The following is a 17183-nucleotide window of genomic DNA, read 5'->3' as shown; positions in this document are numbered from 1 at the left end:
TTTTTTTTTTTACTACAGGATAAATAGCGCGACCAGATTTTTTTTTTCATTTATTAAACACACGATGTATAATTTAACTTATTTTTTATTGAGAGCGAAGTTGCCGGGGTTTTAAACACCACCTGCTCGCGCAATAACAATAACTCGCTTGTTTTTGACGGGTATCGAGCTACATATAGAACTATCGCTCTCCCGAGACACTCTTTGCGTCTCTTCTTCGCGCGTTTTCATTCTTCGCGAGTACCAAAAGCCGCGTTCCAAAATAACGAAGGCGGAAGGAAAAGGGGGAGCGAAGCAAGAGCCGCGAGGCGAAAGAAAGCTTAAGAGTAAAGCGCGGGGGCCCACGGGGATGAAAATAGCGAGGCGGAGGAGAAGAGAGTGAGAGAAAGAGAGGGAGACGTTCCGCTTTATGAACGATCGGAATTTAAATTGCTTTTCCTCCTCCCGCTGAGGGATAGGGGTGGAGGGGAGGGGGGCGAAGTTTTCGTTCCTCCTTATAAATCCCAATACCCTTTGGTATCGGCCGTGGTGCGAGAGAGAACGAAGACAGCGGCGACGGAGGGGGAGAATAAAAGTGGGAGGGGGAGAGAGAGAGAGAGAGAGAGAGGATGAGAACGGAGCAGCAGTCGCGAATGGAATATGAAAATATTTGGTATATGGACGGAATTCGCGGCGTTTTCCCAGCCAACGTCGGCTTTGTAGCTCGTACGAACAGAAAACGCCGGCGAAATTGTGTTCGCCGCGATAACTCGTCGCTATGCACTTCGCGCACGTATTTGCTATTTACCGCTGGATATGTACGTCGTATGTACATGCATGGTATATGTATGTACGAATATGTGTGTGTGTGTGTGTGTACGTCCCGAGCGGGAAGTGGCTGGGTTTCGTGCCGCGGTTCCGCCGGTTCAGAATAAAACGGCAATATCGCTGGCGCGGCGCGGCGCGGCGCGGCCGCGCGGCAATGTACCGTTCATTCCGTAACACTTCCGTCAACTAACGCGGAACGTGTCCTAAGCGATTAATAGACGACCGTTTAGAGCGCTAACCGTGCTTCTAGTAATGAAGATTGATTATACGCTTAACCCGGGCAGCACGAATCCTTTTCAGTTAATTCTAAAATACTTGTTTTATCCTCTCGTTTTTTTTTCGGTCTTTTCAGACGGACATAATCATTATTTTTCAATCAATACAACGGGCTGTACGCAATAGAACGACATGTAGACATTCGAGTTTTAAATTTGACAATTTGATTTAAAAAACTCGAAAAAGATACACAGATATACTTTTATAGATATTTTTATTTATTAAATTATTTAACCTTTTGTTTGCTCGTCATGACCTTATTCTGTTATTAATATTGTTTTCACAGATACTTTTGTTCGAAGTAAATATATGGTATTCGCGTTTATAATCCATTATACCGAAATGAATTATTTTCCGCGATTTTTGAAATTTTTTGAAATATCTGTATTTGTGAGTTTGGTTTTTAAAAAATATTATTGTCGTCATGTTAAATAATGGTCAAACATTGATCATGCAAAACAATGATATTGAGTTTTGGCCAATTATCACAGAGCTTTCACGATTGTAAGAATTACAAATATTCTGGATTGAATAATATGAGGAATATCTGTTACAACGCTTTTTTTACGATTATAATTATACAGAAATAAATGAAATTAATTGAGCTCGGTTGTTTGCAACCGCACATTTGCGGGAATTGCGAAATTGAATAATGTATTACACGAAATTTTCATAAAATTACAATCTCAAGTATGTATAATATTAATAAGAGAGTTTTTTTATTTGAGTATTTAATAAAACGTATTTGTGCGCTTAATAATGATAACTTAACGATAATATTAATAATAAATAAAATTCAGGTTTTACACTATGACAAATTGAGGGACATTTTTATTTGTATCAAAATTTCTGTTGACAAAATTTAATACATTTTTTTTTCAATAGGACAAACATGTATCATATTTTGTTGCGGGTAAATGTTTAATAGCACAATTTTTAATATGTAACATAAGTAGCATTTTAAGATAATTTTGGTAGTCGGCACCTTTAATAACGGTGTTATGGTACGGTTCTTACGGATCTTAATAACTATTGTCAAGTTAGAATAATTGTATAGAATTAACAGCTTATATATAATGTAATGTAAGAAAAACAAGATATTTTTGGTACAGTATGTATATTAAAAAGAGACCGAGGTACATACATACATAAATTGTCAATTTGGTTAATTTATCTTCTACTAAAAATAGTCTCTCTTGTCTTCGTGTGTTTTTGGATGTCATAATTATAATCGGTGATTGTGCAATAGAGCATAGTTTTGAAACTTGTACCAATGATACAATAACATACATATTATTATGTTATTTGAGGAGAACCACACGCAATAATCGAATAATTCACGTTTAATATAGAGATATTATCAGAGTTTCGATCTATTTATGGCTGTGCGACGACGTATAAACAGTTATGAATTTTATACGAAAAATAGAATTTAATATTTCGGCTTTGCGAAACAGTGTTTGTTTGACGGAATAGGTCGATAAAATAAAGTGAAGCTGGCCAACTGTGGGTGCGCGAATACATGTAGTATATGAAAATACAATACAGCGGTCAACAAATTTATTTCACGTTTAGCCCGTTGACAATTTCTCTTTTATCTTGCCGAAATTGAAATCGCAAATATATTTGAGGGCCAGAATGTAGTTCAATCGCACTACAATCGCGTGCAGAAAGGGCTTTTTGCGGCCGTATAGTACCCCCAGTCAGTTTTAGCGATTTATTTAATTCCCCGAATGTCCATGTAAATAGTTGAAATGTATTCAGTTACAAATATCCCGCGGACACACACGGGAAATCGGTTTTCGACCTATTCTATGTGATAGTGTAATATTACAACTCTCTCTATGTCGAACTTTAGCCCCCGTTACTTATTTAATTACTCACTGGTCGAGAGAGCTGCGTGCGTTTCTCTATTTGAACGACCTACATCCAAAACGAGTCACTGAATGCTCCGAGCATTACCATAATTCATGCGAATTGCAATCGATTACACGATTAACTAATGACAGTGTCCCGATTTGGAAAATTAGAGATAATAACAAGAACGATAAAATTGAAAATAAGAGGTAAATGAAGAATTAAGTCGGGATTGTCGTGAATAATTTATTATATGTACTGCAGTACCTACTTGCATGTACAACGCAATTACTCGATTAGTTCATAATACAATCCTTGGTAATAATTTTGCCCCATTTTACTCGAGCAATCATTTGTTTATCAACGTTCGTGAATAGGACGAACGTATTTTTTCTCATTTATTCTCCCATTCTCAAATTATGTTTTTTCAACGTTACGGGTACAACCTTCTCGATTTCTCCCAACGAGCCACCCTGCAACCAGAAACGACCGCTCGGCTTCACTCCTCTCTGCGTTCCGTCCTCTTTCCCTCGGTGACATCTGGCGACTCGAAATCTGGCGATTAGCGTAAAAATTATTCGTCACAGATCGAATTTTTCGTTTTACTTGGCTCCTACTTCGACGAGCTCACGGATGAGAGGAGGGGAAGAGGAGGGGCGCGGACACGTATTGTGCATTGTCGTCGGATAAACGCTGGGATGAAGAGACCGTTCCCTCGGGTGAGGCTTTCTGGAGCTAGGTCTACCTTTTTGGTTTACCTGCGCGGATACGCCGCGCGTATACCGCGCATTCAATGCGGGGATCCGGGAGGGTGGTTGCCGCGTGTGCGCAAGGAACCGTAAAGCGGTACTAATTTCTCGAGGAGGGGTAAAAAGCGGGACCGAGGACCGCTCTACGCCGCTCTACGTTGGAAATGAGATTTCCCGAGGAGGATGTCGCCTCCGCACACCGCCGCGCCGTCGCGCTGTCGAATCCTTAAGATAAAGAACCGACCGCACCTGGCTCGTCGCGTCCTTCGGGGAGGGACGAGCCCCATCGGGACGGGGAAGTTCCCGTAAAAGGGGTGGTGGAGGGAAGAGGAGCACGGTGGGCCCCCGTGTACCGTCGCGCCGCGCCGCGCTGTGGAAACGTCCTAATAAAATCAGGCGAATTAATCTAATCTCACGTAGGATCCCTCGAGCTGCGGTACAAAGGACCGGCGCCCCGAGCCGGGTAATTCAATATGATTCGACAAACAGTTTAACGGAGATTACGCCGAGTGTAACTGAGCGGAAGTAATTGGCTCTGCCCTCTCTCCTCTCTCTCTCTCTCTCTCTCTCTCTCTCGTCCGCGACCTCCTCTCTTCCTCTATTCCTACCGCGGCGTGTCCTCGGAGACACGATTTCTACCTACCGATTACCGCCCAGAGGGACCGGCTTACGGCGTAAAAATAGGGGATCGTTTCCACTTCTTTCTCAAAGTGTAATGGAAGCGTAATGGGCTCGCGACGGCGGTTGATCCTTTAGCTGTTCACATAACGGAATCAGACTGGGTAATTGTTAAGAAATTCCGAGTTCTTTGGAACTTTCTCGCACCGCTTTAGAAGCTTTTTCAATCGTACAATTTTATTAAATTTCGATTTACGGCCGTAATTCGGTATGGGAAAAAGGGTCACACCGCAACATTGTTATGTGCGTGACATTATTTCAAAGTGACAATTTTAGATCTATCTAGCTAGCGGTTCGTCGATTCACGTTTTATTGAGAATACAAATTGAAAATTCGCGAAGACTCGTTATTCCGAGAATTATCATGTCGATACCGCAAGTGCGTCGTCGCGAAGTAATTTCTAGGCTGCCGCAGGTAGGTAGACGGTCGCGTAATTAGCATCTATGCAAATTGTTCTTCGCTTCGTTCTACCGCGATAATCTCATCATAGCCGGCGGCCACGTCTTAAGGAAGTTCCCTAATGTGAACGGCGAGTAATAATCTCAGGTGAAATCTCTCGATTCGACGTATTCGAGCGGCTGCCTCGTGATAAACGCGGATTTATTTACGAATAGATACCAAAACGGTAATTTTGCAGAAGGACGCCACGGTGATTCTAAAAGCTTCTTCATGAAAATTTTTTCTCATGTGAAATACTGAAGCGACATACCGCGCTCTGCCACTGCCAGGAGCTACTGCCCTCTAGAAAGCGATGCTCTCACTGTAGAACGCTTGTTTCTCGCCGAGAAACGGGTGACGTTTCAGCCGATTGCTTTCTCGCAATTTCATATTTTATTTCGCCGAATATGAAAAGTTGTAATATTCAAGTAGCAATATTTAACATGTGGACTGTATAAAATATCTCTCGGTAGAGTGAAATACGAGGCGGGAGCAAAACACGTATTGTAGATAATATCAATTCCCATTAGAATTTCGATTTGGTGAGAATTATCGTGATAGTAGTGGTAATATTTTCAATATCCGCGTCGAACGAACGCGAGTACGACGATGGATGAAATGTAAAAGCATCTCAGAAGGGAGAATTCAGATTGGTCCTCTTTGACTTCTATACAAATCATTCATCGCTCATTGACCTCCGTGAGTTAAGTGGTCCCGATTAGAACGCTGTAAATTCTAATCTCTCGACAGGGGGGCCGGTTGCCCCTTCCCGCTTTACCGTCCCCTGCCGCGCCCTCCTCCACCTTTTTAATTAGACGCTCCGGCGCCCGAGCAATAAATAAGAACGCGGGGGAAATTCCGGGCGCTAATAGGGAATTTAACTTGGCACGGTAAGTAAATCTCTTGATGGAGAATCGCAGAGTTCTGCAATCGTTAAAGTCAAATATCGAGTAGCTAAAATACAAGTTCGCTGAATACATACATTAGATATGTATATTTTTGCATTGTCTTTTATATTATTTTATATTACTTTTATTCTGTATGATAATAATTTTACGCTGTATAAAATTATTATAAGTCTTCGAACATGCCTAAAAGAGTGTAATATTACGTGGTGATTGGACTAAATAAGAACTTGGAATTTTCTCTACTTTTCCTAAATAGACGATAAAGACGGCAGAAGAGCGCATAAATTGTGGCGCGAAGAGAAGCGCAAATAGGGATCGTTGCGATATGCAAACAGAACATATTAAAAAACGTCCGCGTCGGAAGAGGGGCTGAAAGCGAGACGACGTCTGGATTTATGCGAACCTCCTGCCAAGGACATTATAAAGTCGCAACAGGACGATGACGTTATGGACGGCGGGAAAAAAATCGAAAAGAGAAAAAGAGGGTGGGGGGGGGGAGGGCGAGGGCGTCGCGGAAGAGGTTGCGGACGCCACAAACGAGGTAGAAATTAATGCGAACTTCAGGGAAGAGCCCGGGACAAAGCTCCCAAGGAACGGGGAAGAGCCCGGGCGAAAGGGCCGAGGGCAAACTCTGGCAAAGGACGACGACGACGGACGACGACGAGGAGGTGGAAAGGGGTGGAAGGGGTACGAACGTGGTATGGAGCAGGTGTAGACGAGACTGGAAGCTGGAAGACGAAGGGACGGCGGCGGCAGGCGATGGCGTGGTCGGCTGATTAACTTTTTCGCGTTTTTTGATCCTCATAAATTATGTAGGTACACGACGACGGAAGGTTCGCCGCGGGCGTTAAGGGGCTCGGGTTCTTTCCGGGCAAGCGAGACGGAAAGGAGCGAGAGAGAGAGAGAGAAGGGGGGGAGGGGGCAGGGCACGGAAAGCCCGTGTATATTCACGGTAGGTATATGCGATGAGCGAAAAAGAAGTACGCGCGCATGTTTCATGAGTTCCTCTCATCATGAACTCTCTTGGCCCCCGATCACGCTATGTTTTTAACGTCTTCATCGGTGTTTTAAACCTGCGAAAATTTGCGCATCTTTACGTACTTTATTTGGAATATTTTAATTGCGTATTGGAAAAATTGCATTGAAAAATTGAAAAATGTTCTCTATTAATATTTTGACTCCTTGTGAGAATATATCTTATTGTTTCATTATCAAAATTTTTCTTACAATTTAAGGAAAAATTAATTATTTAATTTTATTTTTAATGGGCTAATTAAATTTTTTTATAATTATTTAATATTTTTATATCTTTTTCTTAAATTTTTTATTATTCTAGTATTAGTAGAAAGTTGTATACGGTACATGCTACACATTTTTTATATTAATTATTGTTAGCAACCGAAATATATAAAGACAGGTCACTAGATTTCTCTTCTGCGCCACACGAATTTACGAAATGTTAAAATTATCATGGCAAGTGAATAATTTCTTTTCCGCCGTGGTGCGCAACTGAATTAGCAAGATTTATCCCGAGGGATAGCGGTCGCGGGATGCACGGTGGCCACCTTTTGACCCTCGTATCCTCTACGACACGTAGGATTGAATTATTTTCTCCTCCCCTTCGTCGTCGCGTCGTCGTCGCCATCGCCGTTGTCGTCGCCATCGTCGTCGTCGCGACAACCACCGCGCCATGTAAGCAACGAATTATCCAGGAAACAGAAAGCGTCCCGCCGGACGCGGCCTGGTTGAAAAAATGAAGCGGCGGTTTCCAACGTCTCGGCTAATTCAATGGTTTCTAACACGCAACGCAAGGCGGCGACAACACGGATACTTTACCGTACAAACATCTTTCCGGTAGCGTAGTCGAGGGTGTAGTCGTGTTACCACGAACTCGTAATTCTGCCGGGGAGCTACGCGCGTAGGGGAAGTCAAAGGATAAAATTCTCTTGGACATCTGAACTCGAGGCGAGATAGGAATTCTTTATCTCGCACTAAAAAAATTAACGTAGTTTAATCGTAATGACAATAATGAAATGACTTTATCGTTATTGATGAAAAAATTGATATTTTGTATGCACGATCGATTTATTAAATTCTCGTATTATTTTAATCGTCGTATTTGGAATGCAAATTGAAACATCAAGCAGCCGGTAAAGCGGACATATTCCGGGATATAAAATTTCCATACGAATACGCAGATAGTACGGAAACATGCAACGATATTGGATTAGCAAACGCGATCTCATTACACGAAACACTCATTTCATAAATATCGCCCTGCCATGAGATCCGTAACGCGGTGCAAGTGCGATATTTTATGGCGCGATCGGCCGCTTTTTGACGTCGGTACAGGAAACGACGCGTATAACAGGCAGTCTGGAAACCATTTCAAAACGTCTGCATTACAAGCTCCGAGATTTAGTGGTAATATTCAGGATGTCGTGCGAACTTTCCGGCTTTGATCGATACATCGTCGCGCCCATATACTTCCAAGACGCAAAAGGGCGATTTATATTTCCTTCGCTCGCTGAAATGCCATTCGGATCATCTCCGTACGCTAGTTCTTTCGATTTTTCGGTCAAAAGATATTCGCGATTCCCGTAAGTTTAGAAGTGTATATATATATATATATATATATATATATACATATATATATATATAGACACGAAATTTAAGCGCTTCTTTCTCGTTTAAATCGAAGATGATACAATGTCACATATATAATCATGACATTTATTTTTCCACATTTGAAAAATTTGGGTTTAATAATATTTAAATTTTTTAATATATACAAGAAATAATAGCAAAATAAATCTAATCTCATATTAAAATATCTCTGAGTACCGACTAATTATAAGAGATCTGGCATTATTATTATCTTTTTAGATGTGAGATTTTTTTATGTGAAAATAATATTATCTTTTTTATTAGATCGGCTTATCGCTCGATGCGATAAGTTATGCGCGAGCGCGTTATATTTTTGATATTAATATTTACGTGGCCCGCGAGGATACAAGAGTACCGTTTTTGCGCTGCGCTACACGTCCGACATTCCCGGGCCTCCGGGAGTAATAGGCGCGGGAAATATTAGCGGAAAAACCGGAAAAACAAATGCACGTGCAAACGAGGAATTCTAAGGACTTGTGTAAAAGAGATGAAAAAATATCGTCGAGAAACCAGTGGAAATAATTAAGAAAAAAATGGATAGACGTATTTTAATTGCAAACTTATACCCCAAATTACATTCCGGATACGCGGGTTCGTTAATTTATTAACGCTTCGTAACGATCCTATCTAAAAAAGACATGTTAAGTCGATAACTCGCATATCTCAAAATTATTTATTGCCGCTTTTCCGTAATTGGTTATCTCACTACGAATACTCGCTGCGCTAATTTCGTGAGCGGCTGTCATTGCAATGACTTTTGACAGTAATTATAGTAAAAAGTAAAAGTGCAGTTAAATAGTAGTGCTAGTTCACAAAATATCGCATTATCTCTGTATGATTAACCGACGAAGCGGAGAGGAAGAGACGTCCAAGTGTTATCGACACTTCGAAACGGTAAAGTACGAAGTTTCGCGGACAGGTGTTCCTCCGTCGCGGAAATACGGGATGGCGTTTAGCCGCTTGAAATTACCGTATGAAATACGCGACCGCAAATAAGCGCGGGAGAGAAAAGCGGACGGCGGAGACGCCGGCCGCCGGAAGAGAATCGCGATAATTTCGACCGCGCGCTTTCTGACTTTCCTCACCGGTTTTCGGACCGGGAGAGTCGCTGCTGGGAGATGAGCACGACGGACATACTTTGCCTTTCCATTAACGGCGTCTCGAGTTTCGTAGGGTTCACCCTTATCCATTTGCGAACGACGGGAAGTCTCCCGCGTGTTCCCCGAGAAAAATATGTAGGAAATACGGAATGTCATCCTCGTGGCTCGATTTGATGGAGTATTTGATAGACTCGGGTCCATATCTCAAGAACTTTCGTTTATCGAGATGATTTTTGGGTCGAACGCTATGATAAAAATGCTCAGGACGGGTATATTATCTCCCGGCTGGTTCAATCCTTCCATTCTTTGAGCCACCCTCGGACCATAAATTCTTATGAACACTCTTACATGAACCGCAAGTGAGTACTCGACTTCGTTGGGTAATGCGAGTTTTCTGCGTGAGTAACGGACGCTCTTGAAAGAGTGAGGGGCGGGGGAGAGGAAGATCGAAAAATGCAAGTGGCGTGCGAGAGGAATATTTACGCGGGCTATGCGGAAACGCTAATGCAACCTCGCTCCGATAGCGGAATAACTCATGTTTACCAGTGCCACGAATCGCACACGTCCGGCGCGAGCAAACTTACCGGAAGTTATGCGTTTACTGCTGGAGTTACGTGCAGAGGTGCGAGTCGGCTGAACATGTTCGGCCGATCGCTGGAAAATACGCGCGTATCCTCCGCGTGGCGGGGAAAAAAAAATCGAAATGCTTTATCGATCGACGAGGCGCCAGCCGGAAGTCGATGATGTACATTTACGCGGCCGCGCCGAGCTTCGCGAATTTCCCGGAATGATGTACTCGAGTTTTCACGAAGCGACGTTGCCTCGAAAACTCGCAATAACTTCTCGTAGCAGTTCTCTCGCGCTTATCTATTGGCAATATGTAGTATAGATAAAATATGTACCATTCATTCGCGTTATTCTTTATTTTTTATTATATATTGTGTTTAATTTCCGTATATTTTTATATCGCATAATATTAGAGCAGCTAAAACATTTACGCTCTTGAAGTACAATCGAATTGAACTCGTCTTTTCTGTACTTCCGTTCGAAGCAAATAATTTTCTCCGGATAGTTTCGAGAGACACAAAAGCGCAGAGCTCTTCTTTCAAGTTAACGCGTTTTATATTATTTTTCGTGCGATTTATCGCGGGTTATTCGTGCCGCATGTAAAATCGATGTTAAGCCTGGAGCGTAATGGAAATTCATTAGCGATGTCGATATTTCCGAGCGCTAGCCCCATGCTTACATTTATTTATTACAAGAGGCTGATAACTCCCGGGCAAACGCCGGGCCGCGTATCGATATTTATTGTCGTGTATATGCGAACATTGTTTGTCACCGGGAGCTCCGACTTCACATAAGTCATCGGCGCGACACCGCCATCGACGGATTTATCATTCGAGTTATGCGTCATTGTCCCGTGGCGGGGCAGCCGAGTCGACGACATAATGCCGCGGTGCTACGATATAATGAAGGGAATGTAGGCGCAGCCATTGTAACCCCCTCACATATACCGTGTGCTGCAGGAATTCACCATATCTTTTATGAATCTAAAGACTATTATTTCCCACCGATAATTTTGATCGACCCATTTCCTCCCCTATTGCAATTTTCTTTTTTTTTATTAATCTTTAATATTTTAAGAAATAACAAACTTTAAATTTAATTTTTATAAACAAAGCTCGATTGATTAATTTGCCTGAATCTTTGAATTTCTAGGTGGACACAACTGAGGCTGTCGTTTGTTCTGATTCAGATTCTGCTGTCTACGATTGCACGGTGAGTTTGAATCATCTTATATGTAATTTGACAGACATACATATATATATATATGTATATATATATATATACGCACACATATATATATACGTGTGTCTACGAGATTGCCGAGCCTGTAATTTGACCCGCAATCCGTCCGCTGTCTACCATTTGCTTTTGTAAAGCCAGTCGTGAATCAAGCCGAGCCAAGTATATATGGATAGTGATAGGCTGCGAGCGGTAACGGCTCTCTCATTTTTGAGCGTGCCGATCGCACGGAATAACATAACGACGATTTCGAACTGACCGGTCGAATTGGTCGGTCGAGGAAAAATTGGTTATCCGCTCGTTCGATTCAGTTTAGGCTCCCCGTCCGAGAGACACGATTCGCACGAAGTATAAGAAATAAATTACAGATATTAATAAATAATTGCTTAATAATTTCTTCTTGAAATTGATTCTTTGACGTTTAATCAAGCATTACGCAACACACAACTGCTCGTAACCGTCATGTATCGTTGATATCGTACGCAGCTTGAGAATCGAATTCGAGCCGTCCGACACCGGAAGACTTATGAAAGCCGCACTAATTTCTCAATAATAGCCACGCTGACCCGCAGGAGGTCTGAGATCGGGAATCGGCCACAGCCGTCTTTGGTCAGGTATCGGTAGGCGAGTTACGTCGTGTCATCCCGCCCAAATCTGTATTCCGTAGATCCGATTTAAATCTGAAAGACTAACCCTTTCCGAAACCCGCTCGAGTCCAAACGGTCGTTTAACCGGTCACCCTCCCATCCCGTCTAGCTATATTCGAGACACATAATGAGTCGTTAATCCCACCCTCCTTCATCGTACCTTAGGATCGACGTCGAGTTAAACAATATCGTAGATAGCTGAGAATTTATCTAGATAATAAACCACGATTTATAGCACTGTGATAGCGTGTCGCAAGTGTTTATGAGAGAAAAAGTTAAGATATTGCAGCTATACGAGAATTATAAAGCCGAAATAGAACCTGCACTTAATTTTCTTCTATACTTATATAGATCCTCGCAACTGCGAGATGTGGAATAATTTTCGGTCGTGATCGAACTCTGAGAATAATAAAATATTCAATAATAAGTTCAACGGCGCGGATTTGGAGACGAAGAGAGAGAGAGAGAGAGAGAGAGAGAGAAGAGGGGCAAATAGCGGGGACCAGTATACGCATTGGTGAACACCAAGGCGAGATTCGAAGTTATCTTTGGCGATGTGAGAGGGCCGAAATCCCTCGCTCCATTCTCCACAGTCAGCGAAGACGGTTTCGGTTAAAATATTCGAGCGAGATCGAGCGAGTCGATAGCGATTGTCACGCGAAGCTCATTCTCCCGTGAGCGTCGTGACTCTAAAATCGTTCAGGTGGAAGAGACGAAAGATGGAAGAGGATTGAAGGCCTGCATATACGCACCGTCCCGCAGTATGCGTAGACTGCGCGGATGGATGTGTCACCCGACGGGCGAAAGTGAAGCTCAGGGCCGGGGCAGATATTTAGGGGGTAGACACAGTTGAGACAGCTTTGGAGATTACATGGGACCGTTGTGCGATTGGAAAGCTATTAGAGTTGCGTGGTGTGTTCGATGACGAGTATTCATGAAGTTAAATACACTGTAAATTGAATTAAATTATTTTTTTTAACTGTAGATAAAATTAAGATTAAATTTTTAAAATTCCAACTTGAAGAAATATAAAATTCACAGAAATGCTAATTAAATAATTTTTAAATTTCAAAAATTACAGAAAACTTGTAGAAGCACCATTACAACTTTTATTTCTCAAGAATTTCAGAGTTTTATCTGTTTTCTGTCGACAAGTTTGGCCAATATATCACTCAATTATCATACTCACCACGTTTAGATAACACACAACAGTCGTAAGGAGACCATTCGGGACCCACCGCGAAACGGCAGCCGACCCTGACGAGAAGACGTGCTTACGTACCCGCTTATTTCGCAAATCCCGGCTATTGTAGTCGCTTAAATGGTCGACCGAGTGTGTCTTTCTCCTCGGATCGCGGTGACACAATGCTCGGTATCATCGAGGCCTGTTTACATAACCCGGCATCTGTCACAACTATTTGTATCCGGAGACATAGATTCCTTCCCGAGGCTCCGGGCCTAGCAGCTTAAGCTGTCGTACCTTTTGTCGCGCTACCGGCTTTTGGCGTCCCTCTCTCTTCGTGGTCATGCTCGAGTGCTCCGGATCAGCAAACACGCACAGGCGCGTCCTGTTCCGCGAGAGATTTCGTCGAGCGTTTCCCTCGTCTCTCTCTCTGATACGTTTTGTATATTTTTGTTTCGAAAGAAGCCGCGCTACACGGCTTAGTCGAATGGAATATTGTGAATACCCCCTAGGATTTGTCGAGTACGAAGACAGGACAGTTCAGACTTAATACGTATATTTTAATGTGAAATTCTTCCGTGCGATGGTAATATTAAATTTGTAGATTGCAAGCGAGACATAAAATCTTTGCTTCATTTTGATATGTGATTTGATAAGATTTAATGAATATGTGATTATATAATATTTTTGTATTTTCTCTTTATTGAAATTTCAAACGATTTAAATCTTTACATTTTGAATCTCTAAACTTTTCAATTCTTCAATTCACAAATATTTAAGCTATCAAATATCTACATATATGTCGCTTCATAGAATTCCTTCTTAATAAAATAATTAATACTTTATTAATCTCTATAATTTACATTTTATATACGTGCGAATCATGTTTCTCAGATAAGGAGTCTAAACTGAATCGTACGAGTAACCAATTTTTCTTCAAGCGACCAATCCGCACAAATTATGTCAATTATGTTATTTTGCGCCAAGTCGAGCTCTTCAGTTTAATAAGCTATCGACACTGTATCTCTTATACTGGTTCTAATACAGATCGAGTGCAATATTTTTATTTAATGTATATATTTTTAAACTTAATTTTTAGTTACATAAGTGATGTGTGGGGTATAATACACTCTTCGTCTTACATATTGAACTTTTGTGCGTTGCTCGATAAAACGAATTACACTCGTCCGCATTCACAGCTGTTTAATCGGTCGGGGGCACCCCGCGGGCCCTTTCAAGCGTAATGACCAGCGTTCGAATGTAGCTGTCCGAAAATTAGTATGGTTTTCGTACAGTGCGATATACCACGGATGCGCGTTCTCCAATCTGTTCGGGTTAAAAGCCCGCGTCCAGCGTCGCCGCGGGCGGTACACGCGGCAATATATATCCTTTTACGTCCCGGCGCAGCCACGTGTGTTCTCGAGGAGATCGGGGAATGCCATTGTAGGCCGATACTCACCCGCTCTCTCCCTCTCTTTCTCTTTCTCCGACCACAATGCGCGATTCACGTAACACCGGCATTCATAGTCAAACGTGCCCGCCGCGCAAGCAAGCGAGCGAGCATCGCGGTTTCCCGCCGTTTTTTTCGATGCGCGAGTCACGATGCATCCGATGTACTAAACCCCCATTCGGAAGTCTCTCCCCTTTCCCCTGCCTCTCTCCCGCCGCAGCCCACCGCTCTGCCCTTTCGCCGTTCTAACACCTGCAAGAATTCGCACGGTAGGTGGCTGCTACACGGTCATTTATATACATACATCTACTGCATATATTGCATCGCGCGTCCGACGACCGCGTCGCGTTTGTATACGTCAGGGCTCGAGTCCCCAGGTTGGGGTGGCGGTGTCCAGGTCGGGTTCAGACTGGCTGGTACATGCATATTACAACATCGCGCGCTGGGTGACTGCGCTGGGCGGACGGCGCGGTGCACCGGGTGCCGTGATTTATCTCGGCTCTCGCGACTCTCTCTCCGCCAAAATGACGCTCCTCGGTGGTTTATATTTGGAAAAAAACGCGGGTCATCGTCGCGTGCGATGAGGTGTGCGCGCCGGTTTTTATTTCGCTCGTTTTATGAATAATGGATGACGGCGGCGCGGCGGCCCGCGAGCGCATAATCTTCTTTGTGTGTTAATGCGACTGTAATTCTGCGCGCGGCATGCCGATGAACGTCCGGGATGTTTCTACGATTTACAGCGTGCCGGTTCAGTTGGAAAAGAATTGAAATCTATAGGATGTTGATAGTAATGTATCGTAATGGCAAAATATTCTTTTTACGCGGTTAATAAGATCTAAAATATTGTTGTCTAAAAGTAAATACTGAAATAATGCAAGATGATCACTATTTTCAATAAATAGTTATGAGTTTTACATAAGTACGTTATAAGTACTGATAACTTTCGATACTTTTGGCGATAGTTCTAGTTTGTTCCAAACAATCTCTACGCGAGTCAATCATTTTCAAAACTTGTTTCACCTTATAAACATTGTTTTTTTTGTTGCGAATCGATTGGAGCAAAAGATCGGGATTAGAGCAGTTAATTAACGAATAGATAGCAAGTAATTCTCGCACAAGTCCGATTCGATTATGCAGAAGTGGCTGCGAGAACTTTAATCTCAAAGCTACGCAGTCATTGATTTTTCCAAAACGGCTGGAGGAAAAAATCGAGATTTGCGCGATTAATTAGCGAGTAAACAGGAGATAATTTCTACGCAAGTGCCATTTGATTGTGCTGAAGTGGCTGTGCCAGCTTAGTAGATGTAATTTTTACTTTTACCGCCAGCACGGCACTCGACGGAAATGTGTCGTGCTGATAATGGCACTTCTGGCGATAGTTCTAGCTTGTTCCGATCAATATCTACGCGAGTGAATAATTTTGATATCGAATACAAAGACTTTTATCGATTATATTATAATTAAAATTTGATAGCAGTGTATATTTATTTCCTTCATATGTATATGAAAACTTATAACTTTTTCTATATCGCCAAAGTGACCGTATATGTTGATTTAGCAATCGTTTTTTTTCCAACAGCCGATTTTCACCGATTTTACCTATTCTGAATAATTCTCGCATCGCGTGGCATCTCGGCTAATACTTTACAAGTGCTTTATTGCGCTTTATTTTCTGCGAATTTTCCGTGACTGCAGCAATGAAGACGAACGTTCGAGTAAATCCGTTGACAGAGTGGTTGTATTGTTTTGGCGCGGTTGATGCGCATTGCAAGGATAACAATGGTTTAGGCGGGTACGGTCTGTTTGCCCGATGGTATTAATTAAAATTGGAGCCCCAAGGTCTTCCGGTTTTCGAGGAATTTCTTCGCTCTTAGGAAGCGCGGCACCGCGCGACGACGGTTCGCTCTCGTACTCGCAAACGCATCCCGCTCTTTCTCTTTCGACGCCGGCAACAAAGGATTATGGGTAGAACTGTGTTATTCTTCCGCTATGCGAGTTCATTGTGCGCGGACATTTTAATTGAAATCCGAGCTATTTTCATTTTCCGCGGAAACGGAGGCCGCGCCACGCCGTCGGTTTTAATATTAATTGCCGCTTTGATCGTTTGCGATAAAGCAAGCGTGGCTGTCTGGATTTCAGCGTGCACTCACGTACGTGCACGTCTGAAATATGCGTTAACAAATATATGCATCGGCTGAAAACTTGAGAGGTAAGTGCGAGCTGCGAATAAATCCCTCGCTTTATGTACACACATCGTATCTGCGTAAAAAAATCTCAGTTAAGATACAAGATATAAGTATTAGATTTATTTCACATTAGTTGTGTGAAATAGAATCCTCTCGTTTTACTGATCTCGCATTTCAATTTGACTCCGATTTGTCCACAAAGAGAATTCCATTGAGAATTCTTTCCTAAAATCCCCTCAAATTTCTTAACAAATTTCTTCTGTTGTTTTTTAACTAATATAAATGTTACATTTAACTCATTTTAACAAGTTCGGACTATGTCAGAGTTCGTAGACAATAGGAAAGTCGTTAGATGTATATTATACCAGACACCCGGTACCTATTAAGACTTATCGCATCATGTTTCTTCCGTTTTAACTGCAGTCGACCCG

General features: G+C 42.3%; 1 protein-coding gene across 1 annotated transcript in view; it reads left to right on the top strand.

Annotated features, from left to right (window-relative positions):
• Positions 1–17183, top strand: part of LOC105455449 — a 365202-nt gene that overhangs the window by 71840 nt on the left and 276179 nt on the right. The window contains exon 6 of the mRNA XM_011698775.1: positions 11200–11259. Within this exon, the coding sequence (XP_011697077.1) occupies positions 11200–11259 (60 nt within the window). The remainder of the gene's footprint in view (positions 1–11199; positions 11260–17183) is intronic.

The sequence above is a fragment of the Wasmannia auropunctata genome, unplaced genomic scaffold (genome assembly GCF_000956235.1).
Source record: "Wasmannia auropunctata unplaced genomic scaffold, wasmannia.A_1.0 LD335903.1, whole genome shotgun sequence".
NCBI classification, from domain to species: Eukaryota; Metazoa; Arthropoda; class Insecta; order Hymenoptera; family Formicidae; genus Wasmannia; species Wasmannia auropunctata.
Note: the sequence above shows the minus strand (reverse complement) of the source record. Positions and strands in the feature narration are given on the sequence as shown.